The following is a 19,061-nucleotide window of genomic DNA, read 5'->3' as shown; positions in this document are numbered from 1 at the left end:
CATCCAGTTAATTTTCATGACCTTTGTCCTAATTATTCATGAGCTATACATTTACGCATTGCTGAAGGGGACTTCTTGACCACGGGCCAGTTTGGTTTATGATAGCGTTTGTACATTAATGTCTAATTAATTACTGGGAGCCGAGGGGAAGAATATTCATTCCTTTTTTACTTTAGCCATGTTTTGGTTCTGCAGCGATTAAAACAGATTTTTGCACAGTATTACAATCTTTATTATGTAAATGTCATGCATGTACACTGCTTCTTGATTGAGTAGCCCTGAAGACCTCAATTGGCCTAAAATCGCCCTGTATGTAGTCAGAGCAAGGAACAATCAATCAATGGCTTCAGCACACCCAACCTCTTTTTCCAGATTTTGCGTTGCCATTTTAAATGGCAGTTGGCCAGCGAGGGGGATCTTCAGAGAAGTTCTGAACTATTTCCTGTTCAGTCCGGGGGTTCCCACCGGGGAGTTACCACCTTTCTTTCAACACGTAGCCCAATGCAGTTCGGAAACCAGCTCAGTGGGCATGAAAAGCGTCAATGGCGTTCCCCTTGCGGTCACGTGTATAAACATTGTCACGCTGCCTTTTAACCACATGAACGAGATCGAAGGGAAGGCGAGCCCTCTACTGGCAAAATGTAGAATGTGGTGCTCCGTTGTGTCAATCAAGTGCATCCCAATTATTGTACATTTTCACCATCACATTATTCTAAATGCACAGCTCATGTAAACTAACCATTATTATTATCAATGCGAGTAGTTAATATTTTCTTTACCATTTTGATTTCTATTATAATTTATTACTACCATTATTAATTTTGGTAACTATTAACTATTTTATTATTATTATTATTATTATTATTATACTGCATTTAGTTATTGAAATTAATTGGTACCATTACATAAATAAAATGCAGCAAACCTAAAAATTTTTGCACAGCTATACATATAGTCTATCCCAAAAGAAGTCCAGAAATGTAGATGGGCTGGACTTCTGCCGTCCTGACCACAGGGGGGCGCTATTTCCACTATCAGGGGTCAGATCAGACAGGAGACATGACCTAGAAGAGCAAGCACGTGGGAGGCGCGCTTCAAAGAGGCCTGGGGATTCCCCATGGTGGCCTACCCTTAAAATGCAGCATTTCTAGACTCAAATAAAATGAACTCTAATCCTATTACTGCTTTATAGTTCCTGATACCAAACAATGAGAACAAAAAAATCAGCTGCTGAGTACACTTTTAATTGAAAGCTGTATGTACACATATATATATTTACAGTTTTTTTTTAACCCCTCACCGTTAATGCCATCATCCACCACACAGCCAATCAGAGCACTTCCCAGGCAATCTAGCTTTACTTTTGCATTCGACACGAGACGCACACACACACCGAACGATTCGACTACTACACATACGCACACCAAGTCCAACTCACTCCACACAAAGTCACGGAACACTTAGGATACACACACACACACACAGTCGACACACACTGTAAAATGACCTCGCTCCAAGCGCGCGCGCGCACACACACACACACACACACACACGGAGGCAGGAGGTGGCCGCCGTCGGTCCGCGGCCCGTCAGTCCAGGTCGGAGCCCCCAGAGTCCTCATCCTCATCCTCATTCTCGTAGCCGTACTCACGCAGGGCTTCCCTCTGGTACCTCTCCCACGTCCTCCCCGCCCCCGCTTCGGCCTCCCCGAACCCTGCGAAGCAAATCCCCTCAGGGGTCAGGGGAGGAGACTTTGGTGTGGAACGGAAACAAGAACATTTGCAGGCCAGAGTCTATATGCTTAATATCTCGCGACCGGGTTAATTGGGCCCATTAGGGAATTAGCCACACACTCACACACACACCAGCGGAATAAACTTTCACCACAGCACGCAGAACTCCCGTTTTATTTACATTCCCCAATTCTGTAATGCTTAAAATGTGAATTGGAGTCAAGGTTGAGGCACAAAACCACAAGTCTTCCAGGAATAAGGAAAACTTTGTTTTGTCAACTGGAGGGCTGCATTCAGTTAGACCAAGCAATTTGCCGACACTGTTGTTTTTGCTACACAGCTCACATTCTAAACATAACTGACTTTATACAGCTGAATATTTACTGAAGGTGAATTAAGGTAAAGCATCTCAAGAGTAGGGGGGAGTTTGGTCAATTCTCGATTTTTTCTCCAAAAAAAAAAAAAAATAAATAAAAAATCGCTACCTCAAAAATGTAATTGCCATTTTGTGTGACTCTGTGTTCTAAGGTCAACTTCCTGTTTACATGTAGCCAGTCGCACTAGTCTGAGGTGAGGATAGTTTTCCTAATTTTCACCTTCAAAATTAAATTTTTGTACTGAGTAGAGCAGAGAATAAAGTGTCTTTTGATACTTCAGCTGTAGTCCTTGGTTAGGCTGACCTTGTCTCAATGACATTGAGGCAGAGCGGGGCACTGAGGTTGAGCCTGCAACCGATACAAAAACACCCCATCGTCCCCCATAGCAGGAAGACCAACATTAACACAAGCGTGACTGCGCAGGCACACACTTCCTCTGATCACGCAGCCGAAAGGGACGCAGCCTGACTGGCTGCAGCACCCCGGGTTACCCCGCCCGGTCAGGGACGAGTGCGTACCCGTGCAGCGCTCCTCAAAGTCGCTGCCGCCCTCGCTGCTCTCCTCGTCAGGGTAGTCATTCCTCCAGTTCCCTTCCTCGTTCTCATCATCCTCATCCTCGTAGATCTCCACCTGCCCCGGGTCCTCCTCTGGAACCTGAAACCACGACACCGCCCAGGTGAGCTCACCTCATAGGTCGGAATCATCACACACCTGATGGGTCTAAAGGTCCCCCAGGCTACACTCCTACCACATTTGCAGCAGTGGTGATCAGTAGTCAAACATTTTCCCTTTCCAAAAACCAGGGTATGATATTAAAACCAGCTGGCAGCCATATGCTGGTACATTTTTGACTTTCTGATTTGATATTCTAGCACTTGGCACTTTTTCTTTTTTTTTCTTTTCATCTACAAGCCACTCCGGTAGGTAAAATGTTCATGCTCTGCAAAAGAAACGCTCTATGCCTGAAGAGAGTCTTCTCTGCGGGTCCTGGGTGTGTGGATTTCTGTTCACTCAGTATTTGTCAATTAAAATGGTAATGAGTCAGCTTCCCTCGCCTGCTTTATTGGGTCTTAATTTGTTACCGGTCAACAAAAAACCCCGGCTGACCCTACAACTCTCCATGACCAGGCCTGCAGACCCGTGTTGAAGTGTGGGAGAAAGGGAGAGCTGTACCGATGCTGCTCTACGTATGCTGCACACAGCCAGAGAACAATTTCAAGGCAAAGATGACTTTAGCCCTTTAAGGTGCAAGATTGCAGATATGGGAATAAAATGTTCTTAACTGAACATTTTAATGGTGTAACCATCACTGTTGGTAAACAGAAGGCAATGGAGTTCTAGAACACAGTTATTTGTATATATATATTTTTTGATCTACTCTCCAAAGGCTTAAACACCTTCATTCTCCAATAATGACCTCTATTAACCATTAATAATGAATTGTGCTCATGTCAATTTATGCAACCTCCAATTTGTATAATCACAGAAACACACCATAAGCACACGCTTAAAGGCGAGCTGAAACAAGTTAGAGCAGCACTAGCTTATGCCATATGACGTGTACACGAGTGGAACAGATCTGTAGGGGGAATTGATTTGGCTGACTTGAAATGAGGATGTGTTGATGTAAAACTCTTGTTTTTCAGGAAGTGGATTAAAAAAATAATAAATTTAAAAAAAAAAAAATACAATTTGACCCAATCTTTGGAATATATACCTCAAGACGTGTTCATATAGATATGGAGACTTGCCTAATAAGTTCATTTTGATTTCAGCTCGTCTCTTAACACAGAACCAAACCAGAAGCAGCCACTTCAGGCTCCTAGTAACAGAGCCTCAACAGAAGCCACCCAGCAGGCCTCAAAGCTCTTGGGCAGTTTTACTTTCCTGCATCAGCGGTGCTGCACTCACCAGCTCGTTCTCCTGCAGGTAGGGTCTGACGGACAGGATGTCCTGGATCCAGCCCGGGGTGAGCGTCTCCTGGTAGTAGAGGTCGTACACATAGTCCTCCTCTTTCTCCCGGTGCTCGGATCCCACGCCGTCCCCCGACACGCTCAGCCTCTCTCTGATCATCTTCACAGAGTTACACAGGATCGTTTCCGGGTCAGAGGTCACCAGCTGAGCAACAAAAACAGAAAAACTGAAAAATCTGATCCTAGAATCATAAAACAAGGGCTTCCTTCCAAGACATATCACAATGCAGTTATCACTCACTTTTGAAAGTCTGTCACAATTGTCTGTGCAAAAGTATTCCATAGTTGAGAATGACAGTAAAAAAAAATGCTGATGTATAAATAAAGAAAAACCAGCCAGCGTCACCAGTTGTAACATGCTGTTCATAAGCTAGAAGTTACTGTAGAAGGAACTGCAGCTGATTGTATTCCTGTGCACTTCCCTCTGGGGGGAAAAGAAATCGGCTCCCAAAAGAAAATGGAATCAGGTTTGTTTTTTACAGCTCCACAGCGATACATCGAGTAAGCTGTAGGTGACGTAGAGAGAATCTGTGCTTCTCTTGTAAAGAAGGGCTAATGGCCTGGCGAGTGCACCCAGTTCCCATTGCAATAGCATAACACAAACCTACAGCAGGCAACAACACACTGCCCTACACACCAACACCACACCCTGTGCCTCAACTGAGCCGAGATCAGCGATTCTCAGACAGGGCTCATCAAATCATGGTCCTCAAGGGCCTAGACCTGCTGGTTTTTCCACTCTCCCTTTACCTGGGAGTCAGGTGTGAGACAGTCTGGCCAATCAGCAACACTAATTGTTCAGTCAATTGCCCGGGAGGAAAGAAATCATGAGCTGGATTTGAATTTGAGGGTGAGATTTAACGCACCCTGTTCCAAGAGATGATCAGATGTCAGCAGACAGAAAGACATAGTGCTGGAATGTGGCAAACTTAAAAGAATCGAAAACTTCACAAGGCAGGACTCCAAAATACCTGTTTCCAGTTTCTGGGGGGTATTTCAGGAAGGATTACGGAGTTACGGACCCAAATCTGGAACATGAACTGAAGTAAAAAGCTGTTCCGGGTTTTTTTTACTCAGGACAGATATCCAGCCATCTCCGTAATCCTGCTTTGTCAAACACCCCACTGGAGTCGATTTACCTGGGTGGGGGCTTTCTCCTCCTCTTCCTGCACGATGTCAAACACCTGCACGTCACAGCGGCTCCAGTGGGCCGCGGTGTCCCTCCGTCTGTCCGTCGGCTCCTCGGCCCCGTCTCCCATCTCCCGCCCCACTGGGGGAACTCGATCACCAGGAAGCCCCGCCCGGTGGGTAGACAGGACGCGGTAACGTTCCTCCCGCCTGGTGGCCCACTTGGCGCTCCGCAGATCCCCCACAATCCTCTGGGTGCTCCCGGAGGACGGGCGCAGGGCGTGAGCCACTCGAGGGCGAGCCAGAGCCTCTCGGACGTGTGCCTGCACCGGTGCATCCTATGTGGAAAGAGAGAGGAGCAAGAGAGAGGAGCGAAACGAGAGCGTAAACAGACGACTGGAGAGCACCAAATCAGAATTGTTTACATTATTATTAACTTGAAATGTGTGCAATTCTTTAAACAGAAAGCACTGCTAAAAATATTTTATTCTGGCTTCAGCAGCTACCCCCTAAATCAGTTAACAGCTTCCTGGCCATAGTGTTGATATTTATTGCATTAAGTTATCGACCATCATTTGGCAGGCCATCTTACAGTAACGTTACATCAGCGTATTATATCTACATTACGCAAACAAAAAGTGTCAAACCGTAGGACATCTAATGCTCTGTTAACCAATTTAACGTCCAGCTGGGGAAATAAACTAAGGTTGACATTTAATAAAGGGGTTTAAACCAGACGACCATGTTAACGTAACTTGGCTAGCTAACACGAAAGCTACAGTACCATTCACGTCACTGAACGCGCTTTAGTGCTGTTTTCTACGAGTTATAATCGCGAGTGAAAATAAAACACCATTGAAAAGAATACACTGTCCCTTCGTTAAATAACTTGCTATGCTGCCAATTATCTCCATAACCAGTGTTATTGTGTAAACAAATACAATAGCAAGCTTGCTAACTGTTAGCTGGCTAGCGAATTAAAATTGCGTTTCTCTCTAACGTTAGATCTTAACGGTAATGTGCAGTTAATGTTAGCTAGTTAATGTTAACTTACTCGTTCAGAAACTGCTATAAACGACTGCCAATAGCTAGCTAGCCCTCGAGGTATACAAACGTCCGTTTGAAAATTCTAGCTAGCTATTTCTTCAATGAATATAACGCTGCCAATGACGACATCAACGCCCAGGCAAGACCGAGGCCTGACCGTGGCCCTTACCTGCGATGCTACAGTGGCGACCAGTTTGAAGACGGAATTCTCGATCTCCCCTTCACCTGGTTCTGGCACAGGATCCCCAGCGGGTTGTAGGCCTACTGTCGGTTCCGGTCGGATGCGCTTACATGCCAGCAAGAGAGCATCGGCGGGGTCCGTACCCCGCTTCCTTTTCACACGGAGAATAGTGGGACTCGGCTCCATGCTTCTTTCTATTTTGCCTTGTTGTAGCCACTCGCCAGGCAGCTAACTATTCCAGATGGAGGCGGTGCTTCACAACGAGGTGCAAGAAGTTTCTCACCAGAGGCAACGCGCCTTCCTCTCTGATTGGATTAATTGCAATATTCTGTAAACCCATTGGTCTAGACAGAGTGCGCTCACGCTGCTAATGAAAACATGTTGTCTTAATTTAAATCGAACAGCTGTTTTTCATGCAAATTAATCCACAGACGCACACCTATTTTACCGAGTATCTCATCTAATTACTTGTCCTACTATACTTGGAACTTGTTGCTATTTGAAGAATACAAATTAGCTAAAATAAAATAACGATAGAAATATTACAACAGAAATAAATATTACCAGGAAATTCGGTAGTAAATTTAAATAAATTCGGGGGTAAAATGGTTTCCCAAATCTCTAAGGTGTGTGTGGAAAGTGTCTGGTTTCCTAATGATTTTCTCATTGTTATTTTTAAAGGTTAGTGTAAGGTTCTCTATAGGTAAGGTAAAATAACTTCATCGTAATGATGGCATACAATTTGGTGGTGTTTTCTTTTATATTTCTAGGTGTGCTTGGTCCTGTTACTTGGCATTTTATGTGCTAGTGAAATCGCTCAGGGTAAGTATGTGATTGTGTTCTTCTAACTTTTTTTGTTGTTGTAATTTTCTCTGAGATTGCACTTAGGTTATTTGTGTGATTCTCGTTCGTTTGTACTAAATTGAAAAAATGCGTTTTATTTTAGGAGTTTGCAATGTTACTCAGTGTACCGACCCGGACAGGTGTCGGCTGTCCGCTGGCAATCGCACATGCAGGTGTGTCGCCGAGTACTACGGCGATTTGTGTGAGAAAGGTAAATGTGGTATTTGACAAATCGTTTGAAGTGTACTGCGTACGTCTCTAACCTTATTTCGAAAGACCCCCATTATAATGTTGCCCTTTTTGTTGAAGTTGCAACATTCCAGGTGCTGTGCAGCAAAGATTACATCACCATTATGGTAATCGAGGATTTCTTCGATTATCATAAAGTAAAGTTGGAGTCCCTGCATCTTGAAAACAAGACCTGCCGCGCACGTCACGAGACCATCGGTGGTGTCCCTTACTATATTGTGCGCACGTCCAAGGAGCAATATGCTTATTGCGGCGGAAAGCCTCTTACGGTTAGTATGCACCTCACCTTGGTTGCCATGCTGTGCATAACTGACACTACCTCTTCAAAGATGAGGCTAGATAAGCGACTTAGTGTATTTTAGAACTAAGTCACTGGCCAGGGGTTTGAGATAATTCCAGGGTTATTGGACAGTTATTACATAAAATGCAGGTTGGTGTAAAAATGTAATGAATGACCTTTATCCTCCCGACACCCAGAAAAACATCACTCATGTTGAGTATGCTCTGACGTTGATGTCTGATCCCGTGGTAGAGGGGTACATCATGAGGGATCCTACCATCAGGATAGAATACAAATGTATCTACCCTTACTTCCGACGTGTCAGTCTGCCGTTTCCCATCATCCCTGCCTCAGGGTAAGACTGGTTTTGTGCCTTTGCCCTCAAAACTGGTGGTATGGACTCACTAAAGAGAACTCTCTTTCCACCGCGCAGTGAGGCCATGATGAGGGTGCATGAGCTGGACGCAACCGTGGTGATGGTCCTGTACAAGAACGAGACATACACGGAGGCCTTTGCGCTATCCCCGGTCGTCCAGCTCCGAGACAAGGTGTATGTGGAGATCAAGGTCACGGATCCGGAGGACTTCTTCCACATTGGCGTCAACGAATGCTGGGCGACTCAGGTCCAGAATCCCACCCAGACAGATGGCTCTTTTCACCTGCTGATGCGCAATGGGTAGGGATTCTGGGTTTTGCTTGCGCTGCAAAATACTGTGATTTAGCTCCTATCAATTCTGGGTTTGGCTTGTGCAGAAGGATACTGTGATTTAGCCACTAAGGATGATGGGTTTTGCTTGTGCTGTAAAATACTGTCATTTATCCACTAAGGATTCTCTGTTTAGCTTGTGCTGTCACATACTGTGATTTGGCCTCTAAGGATTCTGGGTTTGGCTTGTGCAGTAGGATACTGTGATTTAGCCACTAATGATTCTGGGTTTAGTGCATGTTGTAAGATACTATGATTTAGCCGCTAAGGATTCTGGGTTTGGCTTGTGCTGTAAAATATTGTGATTCAGCCACTAAGGATTCTGGGTTTAGTGCGTGTTGTAAGATACTATGATTTAGCCCTTGACCAAAAAAAAATCTCTTCATGACCATTTGTTACCTTTTTGGCATGCTGATCTTATGGACCCCCTGTCTCAAGAGAATGAAGAGGCCATAACTAACTAATCATTGGTCCCCCCAACTTTACGCTTCATGTGACATGTGACCAGGTTGTCTGATCATTGCAAATATGTCTTCACTTGAGCCAGGAAGGGATCATCATGACAAATCTGTAATTTGTCAGTAGTGTGACTGTCCAGCTATCATACTTGCATCTGTTGTAGTTACTTCAATGTCACCTGCTGTTGAACAACTTTAGCAATGGTCACAGGCAGACTAGATGCAAATTCGAGGGCCTCCGTTGCATTGTCATGTCGGTTGCAGGTGTGTCGAAGACGACACTGTCCAATTCCTGGACATCAGCGATCCTGTGAAGGGGGTTCGGTACAGTTTTGACATGTTCCGCTTCGTCTCTCCACCACATGACCTCTACCTACACTGCACTGTGCGGCTCTGCCCCCCTGAGGAGGGCAAACTCTGTGTTCCCGTAAGTTCAGCCCATGCCCTCCCTCCCCAAATATGAGTATGCATCCAGCTACAGGCCTGCGTCGCTGTGCAGGGGCCTGTATCATGAAGCAGGATTACTGAGCTGGATAACTGCACTGAGTGAAATTCCGAACCCTCACAAATCTGGAACATGGACTGAATTAAAAAGAGCTGTTCCGGTTTTTGGTGCAGTTATCCAGCTAACTCAGTATTCCTGCTTTGCTTTCGAGAATCAACAGATAGATTAAAATCCAAATTATATGCTTTCTTCCTGACACAACCTGCCCTTGCTTCAATGGGAGAATCCCCAATATGCCAGGGTGAAATACAGAGGCCACACCAAGTGGGGCTTGGTTCTGAATTATGAAAGGGGAGAGAACAACTTTTCCTACCTCCCACCTAGGGTATAAAATGCCAGCTTCCAGTGAGAAGAGAAATCCCATAATGCAATGATCCATGAGTGTGGAAGAGAGGAGCGAATCAGTGCACTTTCATGGAGAGGTGTTTTTGTAGGATGAGTTTGGGAGGTTTGTGAATAATTAATTTGCGCATGTTGAGGGATGTCAGGGGAGGGGGATTAAAAATGGAGTATTGAACAGATACTTTAGCCTACATGTTTTTTTTGGGTTGGGTTTGGTGTTCCATAAGACTGGCTGGTGTGTTTTTTATCATAACTAAGAATGTGCTCTGGTGGTTAGCAGGGCTACCATAGGGTAGCACTTCCTATATCGGTCACGTTCAGTTCCATTTTGTTGTTTGTTCATCGTCAGTCGGAGCTCCTGTTAAGTTTGCTTGTTGCACGTCACAAATTTAGTCCTGCAAGGGAAGGGAATGCGTTGGCAGTAGAATAGAACCCATACCATGTCTCAAGCTTTTCTCCTTCCATTTTATTGTCATGTGCTAAATGAGGAAATTCAGCAAGGGAGTGTTCAGTGTCTCCTTCTCTTGGCCATGCAGGAGTGCAGAACCATAGCTAAACGGGAGGTAGTGCCCGGAGGCTCCCAGGAGGGGGTGCTGACCTATGGGCCGATCAGACTCGCAGCTCCAGAAAAAAAAGAGTCCAGTAAGTGTGTTTTTTTTTATTATTATTATTTTTTTATTAAGATGGTTGAAAAGAACAATACATTCCCAATTATTTACCCCCCCCCCCCCCAACCAAATGCATTGCACCAATTTGTAACATTGCCAGCTTGCCACCCCATTTTGAAGTTCCTCTTCATAGTCACATCCGTTTGTTTCTTTGTTCAACAAATCCTGAATTCTGCCAATTGTTTTTTTTTTTTTCAGATTGGACAACAGTGCTTACACTACATCAAACTCTTGCTTCAAATTCAGTTGCTATATAAAACACTTTTCTCATTTTTGCACCTACTACAGCACTTGTGTTGTTTGTATAATAGCTTTATCTTCCATTGGAGCAGCCATGGCGATTAGTTTGGACTAGCACTGTTAGGGGCGTCTTTACCCTTTAAAGAGGAATTGGGGGCGGCCTGTAGCGTAGTGGTTAAGGTAAATGACTGGGACACACAAGGTTGGTGGTTCTAATCCTGGTGTGGCCACAATAAGATCCCCACAGCCGTTGGGCCCTTGAGCAAGGCCCTTAACCCTGCATTGCTCCAGGGGAGGATTGTCTCCTGCTTAGTCTAATCAATTATATGTCACTCTGGATAAGAGCGTCTGCCAAATGCCAATAATGTAATAATGAATTGCACTTGCCGTTTCAGCCTGGCTCTGCCTTCTACAGAATCTAGAAAAAATGCATTCTGGGGAGTAGGTGTGTCCAATCTCATTTGCAATTGGTAATTTTGGACTTCTAGTGGTCCAGAGAGGAATAGCAGCAATGAACACCTTCAAACCACAACACTGTTTATACCTCCCCCTTCTCTGTAAATGCGCTGAGGTTGATACGCCATTGGCTATGGCAATTAGAACCAATTTTCAACCAATGAGCTTGAATTATTGTACAGTTATACAGTGTTTTGGTGCACAGTGTTCCGCTGCCAACTGTATATTTTGAATCCCAAATTTATGGACTATAAACACAGGCAGAGGGTGAATCAACATGTCAGTGAGCCTTTTTCAATGATGGGAAGGGATTTACAATGGTCTTGTAACAATTTTTTAACACTAAAATCTCACCTTTAAATTAAACGTACAAATTTGTGGCCGTCAACAATTTTCCAACTGGTTATCTGATTGACTCTATGTATATGTTACAATTTGGATGGGGCCGTAGTACACTACAAATCACATTTTTCTAACTTTTAATGTAGCAGAACACACTTTTCAACCAGTTTAAGATGGAATGATGTTTCATAAATGTAGAAATAATGCCATTGATTAAACTATTTCACGATAAAGTAGGCTTACAAACATGTTTACAGCTAAAAACGAGTTTGATTTAGGGTGCAATTACCCTTTAAAGTGTAAGATCACAAATATGCTATTAGAATGTTCTTAAACTGAACATTCTATTGCTGATGCTACAATCGCTACCAATGACCTAAAACAATTGAGTTCTAGAACACGGACATAGAATTAGGGGGAAAAAAATCCATAAGCACACCCTTCAAAGGGTCAATTAAAATCCCTGATGCTGTTTTGAAATCTTCCATTCTGTGTTAGCGCAGATGTGTCCTTTTGTTGGCCTGGCGGTTTGGCAGTACCTGGTTCCTCTTGTTTTCAGACACATTGCTGACGCTGGTCCTTCCTGTCGGTGCAATCTGGATCATGGGTTTCTTCCTGCTCGCACTCATTGCCTTCATCAAGGAGGTGAACAAGCGAATGGCACGGCTTTCAAGTCATTAGCTTGTGTTTTTCGACAGTAAAATATGACAGTAATTGTCTGGATAATTGTCTGGAAAAGATGGAAAGTGTAAATATGGATTGTCTCTACCTGGTAACACCATGTGTAAATGCAATTACAGTAAAATTATAAGTTACTTGACAACTTCAGCTTGACTGTGACTTTTCAGTTATACTTCTGTGAATCTGTGAATGATGCAGACCTGGGTGAAATATGTAATTGCTTTGAATTCAAATACTTTTCTATGCTTTACTGAGCTTGTCCGGTTTGGGAGCCTATGAAGCCAGGCAAGAACAGTCGAGCACCTTAAAGAATTTGAATCCAAAACAATTACGTATTGTTTTTGATCCCAGGTCTGGGGTGATATAATCTATTTTTAAAGGGCACTTTAGAATATGCAGACATCAAAGAAAAACTCAACACCAAGATAAATCCACTATGTCATACAAAAATATTTTATTAGTATGTAGTACAAGTATTTTTTTTTTACATAGTGCATTAAGGCAATTACTAACCAAGTGCAGGATGCACACTCAACAAAGCTTTCCTTCAATTCTTTTAGAAGTTTAGAACTGTTAGAAGATGAAGACACTCTTACTAATGAGAGGTACACAGACAATCAGAGAAGATTTACCTCATAAAGATGGATGGTTTGCAAGGAAGAGCTATTAAGAGGGGAAATTATAGCTGAGCATGAGGAGACTAAGGCATTTGTTTTTGGATCTGTACCTAGACTTCTGACCTGAAAGTCAGTCCAAGTTTATGCATCCATCCATTATCTAACTTGCTTATTCCTGGGAATTATCGATCCCATGGATCCATTATCTATCCATCCATTATTTAACACACTTATTCCTGGTCAGGTGGGGGTGCTGAAGCCAATCTCGGTATGCATTGGGGGAGAGGCAGGAATACACTCTGGACACACACACTCATACCTAGGATAGATTTAGACTCTCCAATTCACCTAACCTGCATGTCTTTGGGCAGTGGGAGGAAACCGGGGTACCTGGGGAACTTAAAACAAGCAGCGAACATGCAAACTCCACAGTCCAGAATTTGGACCTTTTTACTGCGAGTCAACAGTGCTATCCACTGTACCACCGTGCCACGCCCTGATCAAAGATTAATGATCGTTTATTTGGAAAAGTCTCAGTTTAGAAACTGAAATGAAATGAAATGGGAAGTGGATTCCAGAAGGATTTAAGAACGTTGGGATAAGACACAAAAAGTTGGGTTAAGGCACAAGAAGTTACCAATTAAGTTCATCTGTGTATTATGACAATGAAATCCAAGGAGGAGCTGATCAGTTATTGAAGCTGGTCTCCATCTTTTGTGTCGATGGGTCCTTTCCTGCAGAACCCTCGTCCTTATTTGGCTGCCAGGTGAGGGCCAGAAACCAGAAGAAAATGAAGACACCTGCAGGAAAGTGTGCAAAGAGGATAGTTTAGTTCAGTGGTTTTCACTACTGTTCCTGGGGAGCCATAGGGTCTGCGGGTTTGTGTTTTTGCCTTAATAGCAGCAACCAATTCAGACCCAAGAAACCAGGTTAAGTAATTTAGCTGTGTAATCAAATGCATTCATTAAGCAATTAAGACCCAGCACACACTGCGGCTGTTCAGGACCAGGCATGAAAACCAAATGAGCCACCCAGCAGTCCGGTTTCAGGTGATTCTGATGTGCATGTACATTTTGCTCTTAATATTTTTAACTGAGTAACTACACCCTGCTGTCAAATCCAGCTATGGCCAGTTCCAGCTACTTCAAACATTAGCTTGGGCTGGGTCAAACCATGTTGAGTGTGGAGCTGTTCTGCACTGGTCGACCAGCTACCAGCTGCTTCACAACCTACTATAGCTTGAGCTGCTTCTTTCAGCAGGACAAAGCCTCATCAACCACAGAAAGTGGAATTAATCACTCCTCAAAAACAAGGAAACAAATGAGACTAAGCACATGAAGTCACATACAGTATGATGTCCAAGATAACTGAACATGTTCCAAATTCAGTCTGAACCCCTGTGACCATTATCAAAATGACAAACTAATGGTGAGTTATAGATTCAAACTAGATTTCACATGTCCTTTAGGTCTGTGGTCAGCTGCATTCTCACTTCAGATATCAGTTCTGCTTTGGGAAATTCTGCTGTTCACTGTGGTGCTTCTTATGGGTGGCCTCTGGATCAGGGTTGCTAGCAGTATCTAGTCGTGATTCTTTTCTTGGCTTTTGATTATTATTGGCTATTTTGCATGTATGGTTATTGGCATTTGTCAATATGAAGACCGGCGTCATGCCAATGAAAGTCAAGGAAGGCCGAGAAATAATAAAACACAGCCAGAGACATACAGTAGGCCAAACAATAGCCTTACCAAAATAAACTGTTGCATGCACGTGACTGTCTGCAGGAGACTTCACAAAAGTGAAAGCTGAAAATGTTAAGTGAATTGTTTGTTTGTGGAGCCAAATCAGAGAAAAAACAATGTATTTCTCCCAAGATTTATTAAGCCCACTATATACTGTATATATAGGCAGATGACAAATTAAAGGGAGAAACCAACATAGTATCTTAGTAAGGTGTTGGGCCAACGTGAGCTGCTAGAACAACGTCAATGCCCCTTCTTCCAAAAGATATTCCCTCACTTGGTGTTTTAATGATGCCACTGGTCCAAAAAATCTCCCATAGGCTATGTTCCATAAACTATATCCATACTCCCACACAATGGATTTGAAATTAACAACAAAATTAAAATGAGGTTGAATTACAGACCATCAGCTTTACATCCCTACTGGGTGACTTGCATCCATTCATTGTCTAGTGATCCATGTTGGAGTTACAGCACCTTTTGAACCGTAAAGTGATGCTGCAGTTACTAACCTTGGAATCCGTTGACTATGGTGAAGAGGTAGAGGCCAGGAAGAGACAGAGGCCCGTAGGTGAGGAAGGCCAGGCCCCAGGGGACCCCCAGAACACAGCCCATCCCCAGGATGGTCAAGCAGTCCCTCCCCAGCCTCCTCTTATATTCCTGATGACAGGCACTCCTGGTCCTCACTTTCCGGAGCTTGGCCACCATTACGCACAGCATGACTGCACCGAAGAGGAAGACCAGCCCCAGGTAACCGGTGACTGTGATGTAGCTCACATATGGTTTTGTTATCCAACATCTGCAGAGGAGACGGAAGAAACGGTATAATTTACTGGCAACATTACCACTTCATCTTATGACCACAGCAGTGCTAGGACACTGGGGCGACATTGGCTCAGGCGGTAAGAGCAGTTGTCTGGCAGTTGGACGGTTACCAGTTCGATTCCATCCTGGGTGTGTCGAAGTGTCCCTGAGCAAGACACCTAACCCCCAAATGCTCCTGACAAGCTGGTTGGTGCCTTGCATGGCAGCCAATCGCCGTTGGTGTATGAATGGGTGAATAAGAAGCATCAATTGTACTGTGCTTTGGATAAAGGCACTATATAAATTCCAACCATTTACCATTTACTAAGCCCCGCCAGTGCAATTGCATCTGCTCCGAGGATCCCAATACAATGAGGATTCATTGTATTGGGATGCACCCAAGGGGCTCTTTGCAATCGCTTATTTTTTCAGCTCCTTGCTTCCTTTCATCGCATCCTTTCCTCACTCCTAGCTCCACCCATTGGAGGACGCAAGGAAAGGAAGTGAGGAAAGGACGTAAGCATGGAGGAATCAAGGAAACGAGTATTAGGCAAATGGAACGTCCTTGCTCTTACGAGCGTCACATTTGAAGCCATGTCACTTACACATGTGGCAGATGGGGAGGAGTGGATCGCACGTAAATGCGTCACACGTTCTCTGAAAAAAATACTTCCGTAAAGGATGCTTTCTGTGTCCCCTCTCTCTATAGACCGTGCTCTCTCTCTCTCTGTTAAACTACTGTAGGGCCATGCCATTTCTGTGTTGTGAGATGATGCCCTCTACGTACAGTGGGAGCAATAATTATTTGATCCCTTGCTGATTTTGTAGGTTTGCCCACTTACAAAGAATGGAACTGTGTAAAATTTTAATCATAGGTACATTTTAACATTGAGAGACAGAATATCACAAAATAATCCACAATAACAACATCATATAAATTTTATAAATTTATTATCATATTTTTGCATGAAATGAGTATTTCATCCCCTACCAATCAGCAATAATTCTGACTCCCACAGACCAGTTAGTTTTCCATTAAGAAGCACTCCTAATCTCAACTCATTACCCAAAACACCTGTGTCAACTTGTTACGTCGTTATGTAGCTGTATAAAAGACACCTGTCCACACAATCAGTCAGATTCCAACATTTCCACCATGGCCAAGACAAAGGCGCTGTCTAAGGACGTCAGGGACAAAATTGTAGACCTGCACAAGGCTGGGATGGGCTACAAGAAAATAAGCAAGCGGCTTGGTGAGAAGTTAACAACTGTTGGAGCAATAATTAGAAAATGGAAGAAACACAAAGTCACCGCCAATCTCCCTCGGTCTGGGGCTCCACGCAAGATCTTGCCTCGTGGGATATCAATGATCATGAGAAAGGTCAGGGATCAGCCCAGTACTACACAGGAGGAGCTTGTTAATGACCTGAAGGCAGTTGGGACCACAGTCATGAAGAGAACCATCAGTAACACACTACACTGTGAAGGATTAAAATCCTCTGCTGAAGAAGGCACATGTGCAGGCCTGTCTGAAGTTTGCCAAAGAACACCTGGATGATCCAGAGGAGGCTTGGGAGGAGGTGATGTGGTCAGATGAGACCAAAATAGAGCTATTTGGCATCAACTCGACTCGCCGTGTTTGGAGGAAGAGAAATGCTGAGTACAACCCCAAGAACACCATCCCCACTGTGAAGCATGGAGGTGGAAACCTTATGCTTTGGGGGTGTTTCTCAGCTAAGGGGACAGGACGACTTCACCGTATCGAGGGGAGGATGAATGGGGCCATGTACCAGGAAATTTTGGGCGACAACCTCCTTCCCTCAGTGAGAGCACTGAAAATGGGTCGTGGATGGGTCTTCCAACATGACAATGACCCAAAACATACGGCCAAGGCAACAAAGGAGTGGCTCAAAAATAAGCATATTAAGGTCCTGGAGTGGCCTAGCCAGGCTCCAGACCTAAATCCCATCGAAAATCTGTGGAGGGAGCTGAAGCTTCGAGTTGCCAAGCGACAGCCTCGGAACTTTAAGGATTTGGAGAGGATCTGCAAAGAGGAGTGGACCAAAATCCCTCCCAAGATCTGTGCAAACCTGGTGAAAAACTACAACAAACGTCTGACCTCTGTGCTTGCCAACAAAGGTTTCTCCACCAAGTATTAAGTCCTATTGTTCTATGGATCAAATACTTATTTCATGTGAAAATATGATATTAAATTTATTAAATTTATATGACGTTGTTATTGTGGATTATTTTGTGATATTCTGTCTCTCAATGTTAAAATGTACCTATGATTAAAATTCTACACAGTTCCATTCTTTGTAAGTGGGCAAACCTACAAAATCAGCAAGGGATCAAATAATTATTGCTCCCACTATAAGTTTAGTTCTGCAGGCCCTGTCATGCTTTCTCTGTGCTCAGCTCTCTCTGTGGAGGGAATAGCGGAAAGGAAACTCACATTTCTGTTCCTGTGTGCAATACGCCCTCCCTCTTCCTCTGAAGGCAGAACTTGCCATAGTTTGCTGTGGCTGCACAGGCAATCACTGTCACCATGGGAACACCTGGAGAAGGGGGGGGGGGTGTAATCTTAGCCACACTGAGCCAAATCTATTAGCCTGTAGGGGGAAAGCAAGGTATGGTGAAGGTAAACGTTTCAATGTTTGTACATTTTAACTTTAGGAATGAGCAAATGAGGTTGGGGAATGGAATGGATCATACTGAGAAACAGGGGGAAAACAATAATTAAAGTGTGTAAACATCATCATCCCTGTCCTCATCAACTGAACTGAATGCAGATTTTTCCTAGGTTTGTTTTGTGAAACTCTCTCCAACCGAAATATCACACACTGACCTCTGACACTGATCTCCTGATGTAGGTACTCACCCCAGCCCACCAGAGCCAGCCTGAGCAGGTATCTCCTGATGTAGGTACTCACCCCAGCCCACCAGAGCCAGCTTGAGCAGGTATCTCCTGACATAGATGTTGAAGACGCGGACCAGCAGCAGGTACAGGTGGAAACCCTCGAGGGCCATCCAGGTGAAGGTGGCCAGGAGGGAGTAGTGCAGGAGCAGCCCCAGGGCCTGGCAGACCACCAGGCCCACACCCCTATCCGGGTCCCGGCCCAGTAACGGCCACGCCACGCTCAGCAGGAAGAACAGGTGCAGGCAGAAGAGCGCCGCCGTCAGGTTTAAGTGCACGGTCATCGACTGGTCGGACCGCCCCTTCCTGAAGTTTCTGGCCGAAAAAGAGACAAAAACGTTCTCTAAAAACATCATACATGTCAGCACAAATGATGTCCGCATTAGGCAATCGAGAGATTGCGAAGTGCAACATTATCTCAGCAGTCCAGCAGGCTCTGACAATGTGACCTCAGGGGTGATGGAATTCAAATGGTGAACGGTTGCATTTATATAGTGCCTTTATCCAAAGTGCTGTACAGTTGATGCTTCTCATTCACCCATTCATACACACACACACACACACACACACACACACACACACACTCACACACCAACAGCTTGGCTTGGATTGGCTGCCATGGAAGGCATCAACCAGCTCGTCAGAAGCATTTAGGGGATAGGTGTCTTGCTCAGGGACACTTCGTCACACCCCTGGGCGGGGATCGAACTAACTGTTCTTACCACCTGAACCAATGCCGCCCCCAATTCATAGCTTCTTAGCAGATTCATAG

The 19,061-nt window shown here is 44.3% G+C and overlaps 3 protein-coding genes across 7 annotated transcripts in view; 1 reads left to right on the top strand and 2 right to left on the bottom strand.

The window, feature by feature from the left end:
• Positions 1-1,228: 1,228 nt before the first annotated feature.
• Positions 1,229-6,727, bottom strand: slc7a6os (solute carrier family 7 member 6 opposite strand). 2 transcript variants are annotated; one of them, XM_061247132.1, is made up of 6 exons: positions 6,428-6,727; positions 5,223-5,549; positions 5,055-5,111; positions 4,022-4,228; positions 2,629-2,764; positions 1,229-1,714 (listed from the first exon to the last, which is right to left on the bottom strand). In XM_061247132.1, the coding sequence occupies exons 1-6, from the start codon at positions 6,623-6,625 to the stop codon at positions 1,590-1,592; spliced, it is 1,050 nt and encodes a 349-aa protein (XP_061103116.1). In that variant the 5' UTR covers positions 6,626-6,727; the 3' UTR covers positions 1,229-1,589. The 2 variants fall into 2 exon arrangements, with proteins under 2 accessions (XP_061103116.1, XP_061103117.1); XM_061247133.1 differs by lacking the exon at positions 5,055-5,111 and having other exon boundaries at positions 6,428-6,714.
• Positions 6,666-12,351, top strand: zpd (zona pellucida glycoprotein d). 3 transcript variants are annotated; one of them, XM_061247130.1, is made up of 9 exons: positions 6,666-6,704; positions 7,210-7,261; positions 7,386-7,493; positions 7,592-7,800; positions 8,009-8,166; positions 8,245-8,487; positions 9,240-9,402; positions 10,359-10,464; positions 12,088-12,351. In XM_061247130.1, the coding sequence occupies exons 1-9, from the start codon at positions 6,681-6,683 to the stop codon at positions 12,207-12,209; spliced, it is 1,185 nt and encodes a 394-aa protein (XP_061103114.1). In that variant the 5' UTR covers positions 6,666-6,680; the 3' UTR covers positions 12,210-12,351. The 3 variants fall into 3 exon arrangements, with proteins under 3 accessions (XP_061103114.1, XP_061103115.1, XP_061103113.1); XM_061247131.1 differs by lacking the exon at positions 6,666-6,704 and adding an exon at positions 6,870-7,065; XM_061247129.1 differs by lacking the exon at positions 6,666-6,704 and adding an exon at positions 7,067-7,120.
• A 284-nt stretch (positions 12,352-12,635) lies between these two features.
• Positions 12,636-19,061, bottom strand: part of adgrg3 (adhesion G protein-coupled receptor G3) — a 16,090-nt gene continuing 9,664 nt past the window's right edge. For both annotated transcript variants that reach the window (XM_061245430.1, XM_061245431.1), the window contains 4 exons: positions 18,306-18,604; positions 17,828-17,930; positions 15,081-15,367; positions 12,636-13,626 (listed from right to left, as the gene is read on the bottom strand). In XM_061245430.1, coding sequence (XP_061101414.1) covers positions 13,514-13,626; positions 15,081-15,367; positions 17,828-17,930; positions 18,306-18,604 — 802 coding nt within the window. In that variant the 3' untranslated portion in view covers positions 12,636-13,513. The remainder of the gene's footprint in view (positions 13,627-15,080; positions 15,368-17,827; positions 17,931-18,305; positions 18,605-19,061) is intronic.

This window comes from Conger conger, chromosome 6 (assembly GCF_963514075.1).
Source record: "Conger conger chromosome 6, fConCon1.1, whole genome shotgun sequence".
Taxonomy (NCBI): domain Eukaryota; kingdom Metazoa; phylum Chordata; class Actinopteri; order Anguilliformes; family Congridae; genus Conger; species Conger conger.
This window is presented reverse-complemented; position numbering and strand designations above follow the sequence as displayed.

Excerpts from the sequence above, each read along its gene's own strand:
- slc7a6os (XM_061247132.1), bottom strand. The coding sequence starts at position 6,625 with ATGGAGCCGAGTCCCACTATTCTCCGTGTGAAAAGGAAGCGGGGTACG. Across the intron at positions 5,550-6,427 it reads TCGCCACTGTAGCATCGCAG|GATGCACCGGTGCAGGCACA; the intron begins GTAAGGGCCACG and ends CTTTCCACATAG. Across the intron at positions 1,715-2,628 it reads CTTTGAGGAGCGCTGCACGG|GGTTCGGGGAGGCCGAAGCG; the intron begins GTACGCACTCGT and ends TTTGCTTCGCAG.
- zpd (XM_061247129.1), top strand. The coding sequence starts at position 7,094 with ATGATTTTCTCATTGTTATTTTTAAAG. Across the intron at positions 8,488-9,239 it reads CACCTGCTGATGCGCAATGG|GTGTGTCGAAGACGACACTG; the intron begins GTAGGGATTCTG and ends TGTCGGTTGCAG. Across the intron at positions 10,465-12,087 it reads TCCAGAAAAAAAAGAGTCCA|ACACATTGCTGACGCTGGTC; the intron begins GTAAGTGTGTTT and ends TCTTGTTTTCAG.